Here is a 20640-nt window from a genome sequence, read left to right as displayed (position 1 = left end):
GACCGGTACCTTATATGAGCTATAAATCGAAAAAAAATGTCCACCGAGGAACCTCTTCATAACTCTTGAGGTCGTAGACCGACCTTCGGGCGAATTAATTAAGCATTAAAATTCTCAATGTTTTCGAAAGCCTAAGCGAAGCTGGGCAGCATGCCTAGTATATATATATATGGCTTATATATTTATCAATATATGTATCTATGTATATATTTAAAGTGCCCCGACAAAATATTTGGGTGGGAGTCTTATTTTGACTAGTTCTGCATCTGTATGAGATTTTGTGGCTGTCACAAAGAGTGAAATAAATTTTCAAGAGATGCCTCTGTGTTTATTAAACAAATTAAAATACTGCTAATTGACTAGCAAATTAATATTTCTGTCCCACATTTTCAGACCACTATAATTATATTTGAAGAAGACTTGACTAGATTTGATTTAAAATACTCTCTTGTATAACTTTTTTTAATATCTCAGTATCTTCGACTTGAAAAAACTCATCAGACAGAAGATGAAGTGTTGCCATTGTGGAGAAAACTCTGTTTTGCTGTGGGTGGCGCCCCCTACCAGATCACTGCTACAGTCATAGGATTTTTTTTAAATATATTTCTTTTAGAGGTTGCTTTGGTAAGCATTTGACAAATTCAAGACTTAGTGCTTAATGATGTGAAATGTCTGGTGTTTAATAATATGAAATGTCTGGTGTTTAATGATGTGAAATGTCTGGTGTTTAATGATGTGAAATGTCTGGTGTTTAATGATGTGAAATGTCTGAATGATGTGAAATGTCTGGTGTTTAATGATGTGAAATGTCTGGTGTTTAATGATGTGAAATGTCTGAAAGATGTGAAATGTCTGGTGTAAAATGATGTGAAATGTTTGGTGTTTGATGATGTGGAATGTCTGAATGATGTGAAATGTCTGAATGATGTGAAATGTCTGAATGATGTGAAATGTCTGAATAATGTGAAATGTCTGGTGTTTAATGATGTGAAATGTCTGGTGTTTAATGATGTGAAATGTCTGGTGTTTAATGATGTGGAATGTCTTAATGATGTGAAATGTCTGGTGTTTAATGATGTGAAATGTCTGGTGTTTAATGATGTGGAATGTCTGAATGATGTGAAATGTCTGGTGTTTAATGATGTGAAATGTCTGGTGTTTAATGATGTGAAATGTCTGAATGATGTGAAATGTCTGGTGTTTGATGATGTGAAATGTCTGGTGTTTAATGATGTGAAATGTCTGAATGATGTGAAATGTCTGGTGTTTAATGATGTGAAATGTCTGGTGTTTAATGATGTGAAATGTCTGAAAGATGTGAAATGTCTGGTGTAAAATGATGTGAAATGTTTGGTGTTTGATGATGTGGAATGTCTGAATGATGTGAAATGTCTGAATAATGTGAAATGTCTGGTGTTTAATGATGTGAAATGTCTGGTGTTTAATGATGTGAAATGTCTGGTGTTTAATGATGTGAAATGTCTGGTGTTTAATGATGTAAAATGTCTGGTGTTTAATGATGTGAAATGTCTGGTGTTTAATGATGTGAAATGTCTGGTGTTTAATGATGTGGAATGTCTGAATGATGTGAAATGTCTGAATGATGTGAAATGTCTGGTGTTTAATGATGTGAAATGTCTGGTGTTTAATAATGTGGAATGTGTCTGAATGATGTGAAATGTCTGGTGTTTAATGATGTGAAATGTCTGGTGTTTAATGATGTGAAATGTCTGGTGTTTAATGATGTGAAATGTCTGGTGTTTAATGATGTGAAATGTCTGGTGTTTAATGATGTGAAATGTCTGGTGTTTAATGATGTGAAATGTCTGGTGTTTAATGATGTGAAATGTCTGGTGTTTAATGATGTGAAATGTCTGGTGTTTAATGATGTGAAATGTCTGGTGTTTAATGATGTGAAATGTCTGGTGTTTAATAATGTGGAATGTCTTAATGATGTGAAATGTCTGGTGTTTAATGATGTGAAATGTCTGGTGTTTAATAATGTGGAATGTCTGAATGATGTGAAATGTCTGGTGTTTAATGATGTGCAATGTCTGGTGTTAAATGATATGAAATGTCTGGTGTTAAATGATATGAAATGTCTGGTGTAAAATGATGTGAAATGTTTGGTGTTTGATGATGTGGAATGTCTGAATGATGTGAAATGTCTGAATGATGTGAAATGTCTGAATAATGTGAAATGTCTGGTGTTTAATGATGTGAAATGTCTGGTGTTTAATGATGTGAAATGTCTGGTGTTTAATGATGTGAAATGTCTGGTGTTTAATGATGTAAAATGTCTGGTGTTTAATGATGTGAAATGTCTGGTGTTTAATGATGTGAAATGTCTGGTGTTTAATGATGTGGAATGTCTGAATGATGTGAAATGTCTGAATGATGTGAAATGTCTGAATGATGTGAAATGTCTGGTGTTTAATGATGTGAAATGTCTGGTGTTTAATAATGTGGAATGTCTGAATGATGTGAAATGTCTGGTGTTTAATGATGTGAAATGTCTGGTGTTTAATGATGTGAAATGTCTGGTGTTTAATGATGTCGAATGTCTTAATGATGTGAAAAGTCTGGTGTTTAATGATGTGAAATGTCTGGTGTTTAATGATGTGAAATGTCTGGTGTTTAATGATGTGGAATCTCTTAATGATGTGAAAAGTCTGGTGTTTAATGATGTGAAATGTTTGGTGTTTGATTATGTGAAATGTCTGGTGTTTAATGATGTGAAATGTCTGAATGATGTGAAATGTCTGGTGTTTAATGATGTGAAATGTCTGGTGTTTAATGATGTGAAATGTCTGAGAGATGTGAAATGTCTGGTGTAAAATGATGTGAAATGTTTGGTGTTTGATGATGTGGAATGTCTGAATGATGTGAAATGTCTGAATGATGTGAAATGTCTGAATGATGTGAAATGTCTGAATAATGTGAAATGTCTGGTGTTTAATGATGTGAAATGTCTGGTGTTTAATGATGTGAAATGTCTGGTGTTTAATGATGTGAAATGTCTGGTGTTTAATGATGTAAAATGTCTGGTGTTTAATGATGTGAAATGTCTGGTGTTTAATGATGTGAAATGTCTGGTGTTTAATGATGTGGAATGTCTGAATGATGTGAAATGTCTGAATGATGTGAAATGTCTGGTGTTTAATGATGTGAAATGTCTGGTGTTTAATAATGTGGAATGTGTCTGAATGATGTGAAATGTCTGGTGTTTAATGATGTGAAATGTCTGGTGTTTAATGATGTGAAATGTCTGGTGTTTAATGATGTGAAATGTCTGGTGTTTAATGATGTGAAATGTCTGGTGTTTAATGATGTGAAATGTCTGGTGTTTAATGATGTGAAATGTCTGGTGTTTAATGATGTGAAATGTCTGGTGTTTATTGATGTGAAATGTCTGGTGTTTAATGATGTGAAATGTCTGGTGTTTAATGATGTGGAATGTCTTAATGATGTGAAAAGTCTGGTGTTTAATGATGTGAAATGTTTGGTGTTTGATTATGTGAAATGTCTGAATGATGTGAAATGTCTGGTGTTTGATGATGTGAAATGTCTGGTGTTTAATGATGTGAAATGTCTGGTGTTTAATGATGTGAAATGTCTGAAAGATGTGAAATGTCTGGTGTTTAATGATGTGAAATGTCTGGTGTTTAATGATGTGAAATGTCTGAATGATGTGAAATGTCTGGTGTTTAATGATGTGAAATGTCTGAATGATGTGAAATGTCTGGTGTTTAATGATGTGAAATGTCTGGTGTTTAATGATGTGAAATGTCTGGTGTTTAATGATGTGAAATGTCTGAATGATGTGAAATTTCTGGTGTTTAATGATGTGAAATGTCTGGTGTTTAATGATGTGAAATGTCTGGTGTTTAATGATGTGAAATGTCTGAATGATGTGAAATGTCTGGTGTTTGATGATGTGAAATGTCTGGTGTTTGATGATGTAAAATGTCTGGTGTTTAATGATGTGAAATGTCTGAATGATGTGAAATGTCTGGTGTTTAATGATGTGAAATGTCTGGTGTTTAATGATGTGAAATGTCTGGTGTTTAATGATGTGAAATGTCTGAATGATGTGAAATGTCTGGTGTTTAATGATGTGAAATGTCTGTTCTATAATGATGTGAAATGTCTGGTGTTTAATGATGTGAAATGTCTGGTGTTTGATGATGTGAAATGTCTGAATGATGTGAAATGTCTGGTGTTTAATGATGTGAAATGTCTGGTGTTTAATGATGTGAAATGTCTGGTGTTTAATGATGTGAAATGTCTGGTGTTTAATGATGTGAAATGTCTGGTGTTTAATGATGTGGAATGTCTTAATGATGTGAAAAGTCTGGTGTTTAATGATGTGAAATGTTTGGTGTTTGATTATGTGAAATGTCTGAATGATGTGAAATGTCTGGTGTTTGATGATGTGAAATGTCTGGTGTTTAATGATGTGAAATGTCTGGTGTTTAATGATGTGAAATGTCTGAAAGATGTGAAATGTCTGGTGTTTAATGATGTGAAATGTCTGGTGTTTAATGATGTGAAATGTCTGAATGATGTGAAATGTCTGGTGTTTAATGATGTGAAATGTCTGGTGTTTAATGATGTGAAATGTCTGAAAGATGTGAAATGTCTGGTGTAAAATGATGTGAAATGTTTGGTGTTTGATGATGTGGAATGTCTGAATGATGTGAAATGTCTGAATGATGTGAAATGTCTGAATGATGTGAAATGTCTGAATAATGTGAAATGTCTGGTGTTTAATGATGTGAAATGTCTGGTGTTTAATGATGTGAAATGTCTGGTGTTTAATGATGTGGAATGTCTTAATGATGTGAAATGTCTGGTGTTTAATGATGTGAAATGTCTGGTGTTTAATGATGTGGAATGTCTGAATGATGTGAAATGTCTGGTGTTTAATGATGTGAAATGTCTGGTGTTTAATGATGTGAAATGTCTGAATGATGTGAAATGTCTGGTGTTTGATGATGTGAAATGTCTGGTGTTTAATGATGTGAAATGTCTGAATGATGTGAAATGTCTGGTGTTTAATGATGTGAAATGTCTGGTGTTTAATGATGTGAAATGTCTGAAAGATGTGAAATTTCTGGTGTAAAATGATGTGAAATGTTTGGTGTTTGATGATGTGGAATGTCTGAATGATGTGAAATGTCTGAATAATGTGAAATGTCTGGTGTTTAATGATGTGAAATGTCTGGTGTTTAATGATGTGAAATGTCTGGTGTTTAATGATGTGAAATGTCTGGTGTTTAATGATGTAAAATGTCTGGTGTTTAATGATGTGAAATGTCTGGTGTTTAATGATGTGAAATGTCTGGTGTTTAATGATGTGGAATGTCTGAATGATGTGAAATGTCTGAATGATGTGAAATATCTGGTGTTTAATGATGTGAAATGTCTGGTGTTTAATAATGTGGAATGTGTCTGAATGATGTGAAATGTCTGGTGTTTAATGATGTGAAATGTCTGGTGTTTAATGATGTGAAATGTCTGGTGTTTAATGATGTGAAATGTCTGGTGTTTAATGATGTGAAATGTCTGGTGTTTAATGATGTGAAATGTCTGGTGTTTAATGATGTGAAATGTCTGGTGTTTAATGATGTGAAATGTCTGGTGTTTAATGATGTGAAATGTCTGGTGTTTAATGATGTGAAATGTCTGGTGTTTAATGATGTGGAATGTCTTAATGATGTGAAAAGTCTGGTGTTTAATGATGTGAAATGTTTGGTGTTTGATTATGTGAAATGTCTGAATGATGTGAAATGTCTGGTGTTTGATGATGTGAAATGTCTGGTGTTTAATGATGTGAAATGTCTTGTGTTTAATGATGTGAAATGTCTGAAAGATGTGAAATGTCTGGTGTTTAATGATGTGAAATGTCTGAATGATGTGAAATGTCTGGTGTTTAATGATGTGAAATGTCTGGTGTTTAATGATGTGAAATGTCTGGTGTTTAATGATGTGAAATGTCTGAAAGATGTGAAATTTCTGGTGTTTAATGATGTGAAATGTCTGGTGTTTAATGATGTGAAATGTCTGGTGTTTAATGATGTGAAATGTCTGAATGATGTGAAATGTCTGGTGTTTGATGATGTGAAATGTCTGGTGTTTGATGATGTAAAATGTCTGGTGTTTAATGATGTGAAATGTCTGAATGATGTGAAATGTCTGGTGTTTAATGATGTGAAATGTCTGGTGTTTAATGATGTGAAATGTCTGGTGTTTAATGATGTGAAATGTCTGAATGATGTGAAATGTCTGGTGTTTAATGATGTGAAATGTCTGTTCTATAATGATGTGAAATGTCTGGTGTTTAATGATGTGAAATGTCTGGTGTTTGATGATGTGAAATGTCTGAATGATGTGAAATGTCTGGTGTTTAATGATGTGAAATGTCTGGTGTTTAATGATGTGAAATGTCTGGTGTTTAATGATGTGAAATGTCTGGTGTTTAATGATTTGAAATGTCTGGTGTTTAATGATGTGAAATGTCTGGTGTTTAATGATGTGAAATGTCTGGTGTTTAATGATGTGAAATGTCTGGTGTTTAATGATGTGGAATGTCTTAATGATGTGAAAAGTCTGGTGTTTAATGATGTGAAATGTTTGGTGTTTGATTATGTGAAATGTCTGAATGATGTGAAATGTCTGGTGTTTGATGATGTGAAATGTCTGGTGTTTAATGATGTGAAATGTCTGGTGTTTAATGATGTGAAATGTCTGAAAGATGTGAAATGTCTGGTGTTTAATGATGTGAAATGTCTGGTGTTTAATGATGTGAAATGTCTGAATGATGTGAAATGTCTGGTGTTTAATGATGTGACATGTCTGGTGTTTAATGATGTGAAATGTCTGAAAGATGTGAAATGTCTGGTGTAAAATGATGTGAAATGTTTGGTGTTTGATGATGTGGAATGTCTGAATGATGTGAAATGTCTGAATGATGTGAAATGTCTGAATGATGTGAAATGTCTGAATAATGTGAAATGTCTGGTGTTTAATGATGTGAAATGTCTGGTGTTTAATGATGTGAAATGTCTGGTGTTTAATGATGTGGAATGTCTTAATGATGTGAAATGTCTGGTGTTTAATGATGTGAAATGTCTGGTGTTTAATGATGTGGAATGTCTGAATGATGTGAAATGTCTGGTGTTTAATGATGTGAAATGTCTGGTGTTTAATGATGTGAAATGTCTGAATGATGTGAAATGTCTGGTGTTTGATGATGTGAAATGTCTGGTGTTTAATGATGTGAAATGTCTGAATGATGTGAAATGTCTGGTGTTTAATGATGTGAAATGTCTGGTGTTTAATGATGTGAAATGTCTGAAAGATGTGAAATGTCTGGTGTAAAATGATGTGAAATGTTTGGTGTTTGATGATGTGGAATGTCTGAATGATGTGAAATGTCTGAATAATGTGAAATGTCTGGTGTTTAATGATGTGAAATGTCTGGTGTTTAATGATGTGAAATGTCTGGTGTTTAATGATGTGAAATGTCTGGTGTTTAATGATGTAAAATGTCTGGTGTTTAATGATGTGAAATGTCTGGTGTTTAATGATGTGAAATGTCTGGTGTTTAATGATGTGGAATGTCTGAATGATGTGAAATGTCTGAATGATGTGAAATATCTGGTGTTTAATGATGTGAAATGTCTGGTGTTTAATAATGTGGAATGTGTCTGAATGATGTGAAATGTCTGGTGTTTAATGATGTGAAATGTCTGGTGTTTAATGATGTGAAATGTCTGGTGTTTAATGATGTGAAATGTCTGGTGTTTAATGATGTGAAATGTCTGGTGTTTAATGATGTGAAATGTCTGGTGTTTAATGATGTGAAATGTCTGGTGTTTAATGATGTGAAATGTCTGGTGTTTAATGATGTGAAATGTCTGGTGTTTAATGATGTGAAATGTCTGGTGTTTAATGATGTGAAATGTCTGGTGTTTAATAATGTGGAATGTCTTAATGATGTGAAATGTCTGGTGTTTAATGATGTGAAATGTCTGGTGTTTAATAATGTGGAATGTCTGAATGATGTGAAATGTCTGGTGTTTAATGATGTGCAATGTCTGGTGTTAAATGATATGAAATGTCTGGTGTAAAATGATGTGAAATGTTTGGTGTTTGATGATGTGGAATGTCTGAATGATGTGAAATGTCTGAATGATGTGAAATGTCTGAATAATGTGAAATGTCTGGTGTTTAATGATGTGAAATGTCTGGTGTTTAATGATGTGAAATGTCTGGTGTTTAATGATGTGAAATGTCTGGTGTTTAATGATGTAAAATGTCTGGTGTTTAATGATGTGAAATGTCTGGTGTTTAATGATGTGAAATGTCTGGTGTTTAATGATGTGGAATGTCTGAATGATGTGAAATGTCTGAATGATGTGAAATGTCTGAATGATGTGAAATGTCTGGTGTTTAATGATGTGAAATGTCTGGTGTTTAATAATGTGGAATGTCTGAATGATGTGAAATGTCTGGTGTTTAATGATGTGAAATGTCTGGTGTTTAATGATGTGGAATGTCTGAATGATGTGAAATGTCTGAATGATGTGAAATGTCTGAATGATGTGAAATGTCTGGTGTTTAATGATGTGAAATGTCTGGTGTTTAATGATGTGAAATGTCTGGTGTTTAATGATGTCGAATGTCTTAATGATGTGAAAAGTCTGGTGTTTAATGATGTGAAATGTCTGGTGTTTAATGATGTGAAATGTCTGGTGTTTAATGATGTGGAATGTCTTAATGATGTGAAAAGTCTGGTGTTTAATGATGTGAAATGTTTGGTGTTTGATTATGTGAAATGTCTGGTGTTTAATGATGTGAAATATCTGAATGATGTGAAATGTCTGGTGTTTAATGATGTGAAATGTCTGGTGTTTAATGATGTGAAATGTCTGAGAGATGTGAAATGTCTGGTGTAAAATGATGTGAAATGTTTGGTGTTTGATGATGTGGAATGTCTGAATGATGTGAAATGTCTGAATGATGTGAAATGTCTGAATGATGTGAAATGTCTGAATAATGTGAAATGTCTGGTGTTTAATGATGTGAAATGTCTGGTGTTTAATGATGTGAAATGTCTGGTGTTTAATGATGTGAAATGTCTGGTGTTTAATGATGTAAAATGTCTGGTGTTTAATGATGTGAAATGTCTGGTGTTTAATGATGTGAAATGTCTGAGAGATGTGAAATGTCTGGTGTAAAATGATGTGAAATGTTTGGTGTTTGATGATGTGGAATGTCTGAATGATGTGAAATGTCTGAATGATGTGAAATGTCTGAATGATGTGAAATGTCTGAATAATGTGAAATGTCTGGTGTTTAATGATGTGAAATGTCTGGTGTTTAATGATGTGAAATGTCTGGTGTTTAATGATGTGAAATGTCTGGTGTTTAATGATGTAAAATGTCTGGTGTTTAATGATGTGAAATGTCTGGTGTTTAATGATGTGAAATGTCTGGTGTTTAATGATGTGGAATGTCTGAATGATGTGAAATGTCTGAATGATGTGAAATGTCTGGTGTTTAATGATGTGAAATGTCTGGTGTTTAATAATGTGGAATGTGTCTGAATGATGTGAAATGTCTGGTGTTTAATGATGTGAAATGTCTGGTGTTTAATGATGTGAAATGTCTGGTGTTTAATGATGTGAAATGTCTGGTGTTTAATGATGTGAAATGTCTGGTGTTTAATGATGTGAAATGTCTGGTGTTTAATGATGTGAAATGTCTGGTGTTTAATGATGTGAAATGTCTGGTGTTTATTGATGTGAAATGTCTGGTGTTTAATGATGTGAAATGTCTGGTGTTTAATGATGTGGAATGTCTTAATGATGTGAAAAGTCTGGTGTTTAATGATGTGAAATGTTTGGTGTTTGATTATGTGAAATGTCTGAATGATGTGAAATGTCTGGTGTTTGATGATGTGAAATGTCTGGTGTTTAATGATGTGAAATGTCTGGTGTTTAATGATGTGAAATGTCTGAAAGATGTGAAATGTCTGGTGTTTAATGATGTGAAATGTCTGGTGTTTAATGATGTGAAATGTCTGAATGATGTGAAATGTCTGATGTTTAATGATGTGAAATGTCTGAATGATGTGAAATGTCTGAATGATGTGAAATGTCTGAATAATGTGAAATGTCTGGTGTTTAATGATGTGAAATGTCTGGTGTTTAATGATGTGAAATGTCTGGTGTTTAATGATGTGAAATGTCTGGTGTTTAATGATGTAAAATGTCTGGTGTTTAATGATGTGAAATGTCTGGTGTTTAATGATGTGAAATGTCTGGTGTTTAATGATGTGGAATGTCTGAATGATGTGAAATGTCTGAATGATGTGAAATGTCTGGTGTTTAATGATGTGAAATGTCTGGTGTTTAATAATGTGGAATGTGTCTGAATGATGTGAAATGTCTGGTGTTTAATGATGTGAAATGTCTGGTGTTTAATGATGTGAAATGTCTGGTGTTTAATGATGTGAAATGTCTGGTGTTTAATGATGTGAAATGTCTGGTGTTTAATGATGTGAAATGTCTGGTGTTTAATGATGTGAAATGTCTGGTGTTTAATGATGTGAAATGTCTGGTGTTTATTGATGTGAAATGTCTGGTGTTTAATGATGTGAAATGTCTGGTGTTTAATGATGTGGAATGTCTTAATGATGTGAAAAGTCTGGTGTTTAATGATGTGAAATGTTTGGTGTTTGATTATGTGAAATGTCTGAATGATGTGAAATGTCTGGTGTTTGATGATGTGAAATGTCTGGTGTTTAATGATGTGAAATGTCTGGTGTTTAATGATGTGAAATGTCTGAAAGATGTGAAATGTCTGGTGTTTAATGATGTGAAATGTCTGGTGTTTAATGATGTGAAATGTCTGAATGATGTGAAATGTCTGATGTTTAATGATGTGAAATGTCTGAATGATGTGAAATGTCTGGTGTTTAATGATGTGAAATGTCTGGTGTTTAATGATGTGAAATGTCTGGTGTTTAATGATGTGAAATGTCTGAATGATGTGAAATTTCTGGTGTTTAATGATGTGAAATGTCTGGTGTTTAATGATGTGAAATGTCTGGTGTTTAATGATGTGAAATGTCTGAATGATGTGAAATGTCTGGTGTTTGATGATGTGAAATGTCTGGTGTTTGATGATGTAAAATGTCTGGTGTTTAATGATGTGAAATGTCTGAATGATGTGAAATGTCTGGTGTTTGATGATGTGAAATGTCTGTTCTATAATGATGTGAAATGTCTGGTGTTTAATGATGTGAAATGTCTGGTGTTTGATGATGTGAAATGTCTGAATGATGTGAAATGTCTGGTGTTTAATGATGTGAAATGTCTGGTGTTTAATGATGTGAAATGTCTGGTGTTTAATGATGTGAAATGTCTGGTGTTTAATGATTTGAAATGTCTGGTGTTTAATGATGTGAAATGTCTGGTGTTTAATGATGTGAAATGTCTGGTGTTTAATGATGTGAAATGTCTGGTGTTTAATGATGTGAAATGTCTGAATGATGTGAAATGTCTGAATGATGTGGAATGTCTAGTATTAAATGATGTGAAATGTTCTCTCCAGTTAAAGCCAAGGTATGTGTCCATCATATTGTTCAGCGGCAAGGCTTGGGATGCTGTAACTGATCCCACTATTGGGATCTTGGTTCAGAAAACTAACACCAGATGGGGCAAAATGAGGCCGTGGTAAATGTCATTTCTAAAACAGATCAAAACTTATACCCTAGCAACAGTGGTGTTGCGAGGCTGGGGGTCACAGGCTGGGGGTCAAAGGCTGGGGGTCACCTGGTACGGGACCTCTTGGTGTGGTGACAGGACAAAATATCTCAGGACAAAATATCTCAGACAAAATATCTCACGGACAAAATATCTCAGACAAAATATCTCACGGACAAAATATCTCAGACAAAATATCTCAGACAAAATATCTCAGGACAAAATATCTCAGACAAAATATCTCAGACAAAATATCTCAGACAAAATATCTCACGGACAAAATATCTCAGACAAAATATCTCAGACAAAATATCTCAATGACAAAATATCTCAGACAAAATATCTCAGACAAAATATCTCACGGACAAAATATCTCAGACAAAATATCTCACGGACAAAATATCTCAGACAAAATATCTCAGACAAAATATCTCAGGACAAAATATCTCAGACAAAATATCTCAGGACAAAATATCTCAGACAAAATATCTCAGGACAAAATATCTCAGACAAAATATCTCAGACAAAATATCTCATGGACAAAATATCTCAGACAAAATATCTCAGACAAAATATCTCACGGACAAAATATCTCAGACAAAATATCTCAGACAAAATATCTCACGGACAAAATATCTCAGACAAAATATCTCACGGACAAAATATCTCAGACAAAATATCTCAGACAAAATATCTCAGACAAAATATCTCAGGACAAAATATCTCAGACAAAATATCTCACGGACAAAATATCTCAGACAAAATATCTCAGACAAAATATCTCAGACAAAATATCTCAGACAAAATATCTCAGACAAAATATCTCAGACAAAATATCTCATACAAAATATCTCACGGACAAAAGATACCAGGACAAAATATATCAGGACAAATGATACCACAGACAATTGATCTCAGACAAAATATCCCAGACAAAATAGGGAAAGATATCTGCCCTCCTTGGACAATACAACTAACATCAACAGTCAATAGTTATGCGTCGGTCACACCTTAGTGATCAGGTGACAAATGCTTATTTAAACAAACAGCAGTCATCCCAGAGCTAAGTTTGTCGTAGGGTGCATTAAACAAAGCAAAATTAGTGGTGATTACTCAGTTATGGCCTCTTTCGTTACCTCGCGGAAAGGTTTTAGGACATTAGTTTCTGGTGAATTTATGTTTGCCATAAGCAGGCAAAGAGATTTGGAAATGTGAAATTAGGACATGTCGAGCAAGAGTTCACAAAATAGATGATCACATAGTTTTGGAGAGGTGTGGTCATATTGATGTACCTGACTGCAAAGAAACCTAAACGTTATGTTTGTGCTGATGATGCAATAAAAACAATAGTTTAACGTTACAAACCTGAAGACCCATTCACATTTTTAAAAAATATTTCGCGTGTTTTGAACCTTTATGTTGTATAACATCCATTACTTTATTTGTTTTATACATTATCATTAAAAAAGTAAACAGACCGATATTAACAGTCAATTAAAAAAAGTTCAAATCAGCTAAAATCATCATACATACTATTACAATTTCTCTGTCTGAGATATTTTGTCTGAGATCATTTGTCCTGAGATCATTTGTCATGGAACCCTTGGTGTCACCCCCCCCCCCCCCCAACCAGAAAAAACATGTTTCATATATATATATATATATATATATATATATATATATATATATATATATATATATATATATATATATATATATATATATATATATATATAGGTCTAAATTGCAACTATATATACTTGCGATTGGTGACATCCCCTTCCCATTTTGCTTAATGCATTTAACTTGTGCTCATAATCCACCTATTTATTCATGTGGAAAAAGCATCGTTTTCATAATAAATCATTAGATATTGGTGTCACCCCCTCTACTGTCATTGATTGACTTACCTTTTATTCAAAATACTCAACAAGCCTTTATTGCTCTCTAAATTTTGCAGCTTTAAAGTGTGCACAGATGGTTGTCTGTAGTTAGTTATTAATACCAGTGGATTAATTCTTATTTATCATTAATTGAACTGTCAGAAAGCTTTTTTCTTCTATATATTGTGAAATTTTTAGCCATGGTTTCACCTCCTAAATGATGTCATCTGGTGCGGTCCGCACCCCTCGCCCCGCCTCGCAAAAACTCTGCCTAGCAATTAAACCAATTGTTTGCATTGATTTGTTGCCTATGATTTGATTTGTTGCCTATGATTTGATTTGTTGCCTATGATTTGATTTTCTTCCTAGGATATTGTTGTCTACACCATTTGCTTGTGCCTGCTACTTCCTACTATTTTACATTCCCTGGGGCAGCAAACTGGACAGCAAGGGTCTGCTTGTAGTTGACGCATCCGACTCAGCTAAACTGGGATTTTATTTTGCTGTCTACTGTCTGTTTCAAGGTTTCCTGACTGTATGTAGAGCTTTCAGGTTTTTTTCTGTCTACTCTTTAATACCAGTAAAACATGACACCATGACATGACACCAGTAAAACATGAAACCAGTAAAACATGACACCAGTAAAACATGACACCAGTAAAACATGACACCAGTAAAATATGACATCATGACATGACACCAGTAAAACATGACACCATGACATGACACCAGTAAAACATGACACCATGACATGACACCAGTAAAACATAACACCAGTAAAACATGACACCAGTAAAACATGACACCAGTAAAACATGAAACCAGTAAAACATGACACCATGACATGACACCAGTAAAACATGACACCAGTAAAACATGAAACCAGTAAAACATGACACCAGTAAAACATGACACCAGTAAAACATGACATCATGACATGACACCAGTAAAACATGACACCATGACATGACACCAGTATAACATGACACCATGACATGACACCAGTAAAACATGACACCAGTAAAACATGACACCAGTAAAACATGACACCAGTAAAACATGACACCAGTAAAACATGACACCAGTAAAACATGACACCAGTAAAACATGACACCATTAAAACATGACACCATGACATGACACCAGTAAAACATGGCACCAGTAAAACATGACACCAGTATAACATGACAGCATGACATGACACCATGACATGACACCAGTAAAACATGACACCAGTAAAACATGACACCATGACATGACACCAGTAAAACATGACACCAGTAAAACATGAAACCAGTAAAACATGACACCAGTAAAACATGACACCAGTAAAACATGACACCAGTAAAATAGGACATCATGACATGACACCAGTAAAACATGACACCATGACATGACACCAGTAAAACATGACACCATGACATGACACCAGTAAAACATGACACCAGTAAAACATGACACCAGTAAAACATGACACCAGTAAAACATGAATCATGACATGACACCAGTAAAACATGACACCATGACATGACACCAGAATAACATGACACCATGACATGACACCAGTAAAACATGACACCAGTAAAACATGACACCAGTAAAACATGACACCAGTAAAACATGACACCAGTAAAACATGACACCAGTAAAACATGACACCATTAAAACATGACACCAGTAAAACATGACACCATTAAAACATGACACCATGACATGACACCAGTAAAACATGGCACCAGTAAAACATGACACCAGTATAACATGACACCATGACATGACACCATGACATGACACCAGTAAAACATGACACCAGTAAAACATGACACCATGACATGACACCAGTAAAACATGACACCAGTAAAACATGACACCAGTAAAACATGACACCAGTAAAACATGAAACCAGTAAAACATGACACCATGACATGACACCAGTAAAACATGACACCAGTAAAACATGAAACCAGTAAAACATGACACCAGTAAAACATGACATCATGACATGACACCAGTAAAACATGACACCATGACATGACACCAGTATAACATGACACCATGACATGACACCAGTAAAACATGACACCAGTAAAACATGACACCAGTAAAACATGACACCAGTAAAACATGACACCAGTAAAACATGACACCAGTAAAACATGACACCATTAAAACATGACACCATGACATGACACCAGTAAAACATGGCACCAGTAAAACATGACACCAGTATAACATGACACCATGACATGACACCATGACATGACACCAGTAAAACATGACACCAGTAAAACATGACACCATGACATGACACCAGTAAAACATGACACCAGTAAAACATGAAACCAGTAAAACATGACACCAGTAAAACATGACACCAGTAAAACATGACACCAGTAAAATAGGACATCATGACATGACACCAGTAAAACATGACACCATGACATGACACCAGTAAAACATGACACCATGACATGACACCAGTAAAACATGACACCAGTAAAACATGACACCAGTAAAACATGACACCAGTAAAACATGAAATCAGTAAAACATGACACCATGACATGACACCAGTAAAACATGACACCAGTAAAACATGAAACCAGTAAAACATGACACCAGTAAAACATGACACCAGTAAAACATGACACCAGTAAAACATGACACCAGTAAAACATGACATCATGACATGACACCAGTAAAACATGACACCACAACATGACCCCAGTATAACATGACACCATGACATGACACCAGTAAAACATGACACCAGTAAAACATGACACCAGTAAAACATGACACCAGTAAAACATGACACCAGTAAAACATGACACCAGTAAAACATGACACCAGTAAAACATGACACCATTAAAACATGACACCATGACATGACACCAGTAAAACATGGCACCAGTAAAACATGACACCAATATAACATGACACCATGACATGACATCAGTAAAACATGACACCAGTAAAACATGACACCAGTATAACATGACACCAGTAAAAAATGACACCAGTAAAGCATGACACCAGTAAAAAATTACACCAGTAAAGCATGGCACCAGTAAAACATGACACCATGACATGACACCAGTAAAACATGACACCAGTAAAACATGACACCATGACATGACACCAGTAAAACATGACACCAGTAAAACATGACACCATGACATGACACCAGTAAAACATGACAACAGTAAAACATGACACCAGTAAAACATGACACCATGACATGACACCAGTAAAGCATGACACCAGTAAAACATGACACCATGACATGACACCAGTAAAACATGACACCAGTAAAGCATGACACCAGTAAAACATGACACCATGATATGACATTAGTACAGACATCTTCCCCTTTTTTAAAAATGTACTCTTATTTCTATTTTCTCATGTGTCATGTGTGTTACTGTCTGTATTTTAGTGCTTACATGTCTTACTGTCTGTATTTTAGTGCTTACATGTCTTACTGTCTGTATTTTAGTGCTTACATGTCTTACTGTCTGTATTTTAGTGCTTACATGTCTTACTGTCTGTATTTTAGTGCTTACATGTCTTACTGTCTGTATTTTAGTGCTTACATGTCTTACTGTATGTATTTTAATGCTTACATATCTTACTGTCTGTATTTTAGTGCTTACATATCTTACTGTCTGTATTTTAGTGTTTACATGTGCCTTACACTGCCATGACCATGTATGTCACAACTGTCCAGAAAGAAAGGGACTCAATCACATTTATCAGTAAGATTTCATTGATTCTTTACTGCTAGTAGGTACCAGTCAACTACTTAACCATTCAACAAGTCAACCACTTAACCAGTCAACCACTTAATCAGTCAGCCAGTCAACCACTTAACCAGTCAACCACTTAACCAGTCAACCACTTAACTATTCAACCACTTAACCAGTCAACCACTTAACCAGTCAACCACTTAACCAGTCAACCACTTAATCAGTCAACCACTTAACCAGTCAACCACTTAACTATTCAACCACTTAACCATTCAACCACTTAACTATTCAACCACTTAACCAGTCAACCACTTAACTATTCAACCACTTAACCATTCAACCAGTCAACCACTTAACCATTCAACCACTTAACCAGTCAACCACTTAACCAGTCAACTACTTAAGCATTCAACCAGTCAACCACTTAACCAGTCAACCACTTAATCAGTCAACCACTTAATCAGTCAGCCAGTCAACCACTTAACCAGTCAACCACTTAACCAGTCAACCACTTAACCAGTAAACCACCTAACCAGTCAACCACTTAACCAGTCAACCACTTAACCATTCAACCACTTAACCAGTCAGCCAGTCAACCACTTAACCAGTCAACCAGCAGTTAAAAAATCAGCCTAGCATGTCTTGCAACAGTTGACCACTTATATTTTGTGTTGTGTTTTAAATCTCTTCCTCTTAAGATCAGTGTCAATAAACTGGCAAAATATTTTTAAAAATATTTCCCCAGGAATTGCAAAAGATTTTAAAAATATTTCCCCAGGAATGGCAAAAGATTTTAAAATATTTCCCCAGGGATGGCAAAAGATTTTAAAATATTTCCCCAGAGATGGCAAAAGATTTTAAAATATTTCCCCAGGAATGGCAAAAGATTTTTTAAATTTTTTCCCCAGGGATGGCAAAAGATTTTTTAAATTTTTTCCCCAGGGATGGCAAAAGATTTTAAAATATTTCCCCAGGGATGGCAAAAGATTTTAAAATATTTCCCCAGGAATGGCAAAAGATTTTAAAATATTTCCCCAGGGATGGCAAAAGATTTTAAAATATTTCCCCAGGAATGGCAAAAGAATTTTAAATATTTCCCCAGGAATGGCAAAAGATTTTAAAATATTTCCCCAGGGATGGCAAAAGATTTTTAAAATATTTCCCCAGAGATGGCAAAAGATTTTAAAATATTTCCCCAGGGATGGCAAAAGATTTTAAAATATTTCCCCAGGGATGGCAAAAGATTTTAAAATATTTCCCCAGGAATGGCAAAAGATTTTAAAATATTTCCCCAGGGATGGCAAAAGATTTTAAAATATTTCCCCAGGAATGGCAAAAGATTTTAAAATATTTCCCCAGGGATGGCAAAAGATTTTAAAATATTTCCCCAGGAATGGCAAAAGATTTTAAAATATTTTCCCAGGAATGGCAAAAGATTTTAAAATATTTCCCCAGGGATGGCAAAAGATTTTAAAATATTTCCCCAGGAATGGCAAAAGATTTTAAAATATTTCCCCAGGGATGGCAAAAGATTTTAAAATATTTCCCCAGGAATGGCAAAAGATTTTAAAATATTTCCCCAGGGATGGCAAAAGATTTTAAAATATTTCCCCAGGAATGGCAAAAGATTTTAAAATATTTCCCCAGGAATGGCAAAAGATTTTAAAATATTTCCCCAGGAATGGCAAAAGATTTTAAAATATTTCCCCAGGGATGGCAAAAGATTTTAAAATATTTCCCCAGGAATGGCAAAAGATTTTAAAATATTTCCCCAGGAATGGCAAAAGATTTTAAAATATTTCCCCAGGGATGGCAAAAGATTTTAAAATATTTCCCCAGGAATGGCAAAAGATTTAAAAATATTTCCCCAGGGATGGCAAAAGATTTAAAAATATTTCCCCAGGGATGGCAAAAGATTTTAAAATATTTCCCCAGGGATGGCAAAAGATTTTAAAATATTTCCCCAGGGATGGCAAAAGATTTTAAAATATTTCCCCAGGGATGGCAAAAGATTTTAAAAATATTTCCCCAGGGATGGCAAAAGATTTTAAAATATTTCCCCAGATTTTAAAATATTTCCCCAGATTTTAAAAATATTTCCCCAGATTTTAAAATATTTCCCCAGATTTTAAAATATTTCCCCAGATTTAAAAATATTTCCCCAGATTTTAAAATATTTCCCCAGATTTTAAAATATTTCCCCAGATTTTAAAATATTTCCCCAGATTTTAAAATATTTCCCCAGATTTTAAAATATTTCCCCAGATTTTAAAAATATTTCCCCAGATTTTAAAATATTTCCCCAGATTTTAAAATATTTCCCCAGATTTTAAAATATTTCCCCAGATTTAAAAAAATATTTCCCCAGATTTTAAAATATTTCCCCAGATTTTAAAATATTTCCCCAGATTTTAAAATATTTCCCCAGATTTAAAAATATTTCCCCAGATTTTAAAATATTTCCCCAGATTTTAAAATATTTCCCCAGATTTTAAAATATTTCCCCAGATTTTAAAATATTTCCCCAGATTTTAAAATATTTCCCCAGATTTAAAAATATTTCCCCAGATTTTAAAATATTTCCCCAGATTTTAAAATATTTCCCCAGATTTTAAAATATTTCCCCAGATTTTAAAAATATTTCCCCAGGGATGGCGTTTGAAGTGACCGGTGTGCTGGTTGCTGTTGTAACTCAAGGTCTTTTTGTTGGCAACACAAGGTGTAAAGGAAATGAGGAACCAGGGGTGAACAGAACTGGCCTTTTGGAGCAGGTGGGCCATCTAGAGTCTAATGTTTAGATGGGCCATCTAGTCTAAGGTTGGCCATCTAGAGTGAAAGGTTAGGTGGGCCATCTAGAGTGTAAGGTTAGGTTGGCCATCTAGTCTAAGGTTGGCCATCTAGAGTGTAAGGTTAGGTTGGCCATCTAGAGTGTAAGGTTAGGTTGGCCATCTAGAGTGTAAGGTTGGATGGGCCATCTAGAGTGTAAGGTTGGGTTGGCCATCTAGTCTAAGGTTGGCCATCTAGAGTGTAAGGTTAGGTTGGCCATCTAGAGTGTAAGGTTGGGTTGGCCATCTAGTCTAAGGTTGGCCATCTAGAGTGTAAGGTTAGGTTGGCCATCTAGAGTGTAAGGTTAGGTTGGCCATCTAGAGTGTAAGGTTGGATGGGCCATCTAGAGTGTAAGGTTGGGTTGGCCATCTAGTCTAAGGTTGGCCATCTAGAGTGTAAGGTTAG

At 34.6% G+C, this 20640-nt stretch overlaps 1 protein-coding gene across 4 annotated transcripts in view; it reads left to right on the top strand.

Annotated features, from left to right (window-relative positions):
• Positions 1-20222, top strand: part of LOC131946391 (sodium-dependent lysophosphatidylcholine symporter 1-B) — a 28524-nt gene extending 8302 nt beyond the window's left edge. For all 4 annotated transcript variants that reach the window (XM_059307131.1, XM_059307130.1, XM_059307129.1 and 1 more), the window contains exons 3-7: positions 475-624; positions 11626-11747; positions 14030-14195; positions 17340-17418; positions 20059-20222. In XM_059307131.1, the coding sequence (XP_059163114.1) occupies positions 475-624; positions 11626-11747; positions 14030-14195; positions 17340-17418; positions 20059-20207 (666 nt within the window). In that variant the 3' untranslated portion in view covers positions 20208-20222. The remainder of the gene's footprint in view (positions 1-474; positions 625-11625; positions 11748-14029; positions 14196-17339; positions 17419-20058) is intronic.
• The last annotated feature ends 418 nt before the right edge of the window (positions 20223-20640 follow it).

This window comes from Physella acuta, unplaced genomic scaffold (assembly GCF_028476545.2).
Source record: "Physella acuta isolate Inbredline_101_S28 unplaced genomic scaffold, ASM2847654v3 ptg000557l, whole genome shotgun sequence".
In the NCBI taxonomy this organism is placed as follows: Eukaryota; Metazoa; Mollusca; class Gastropoda; family Physidae; genus Physella; species Physella acuta.
The sequence above is the reverse complement of the archived record's forward strand: the minus strand, read 5'-3'. Positions and strand labels throughout refer to the sequence as shown.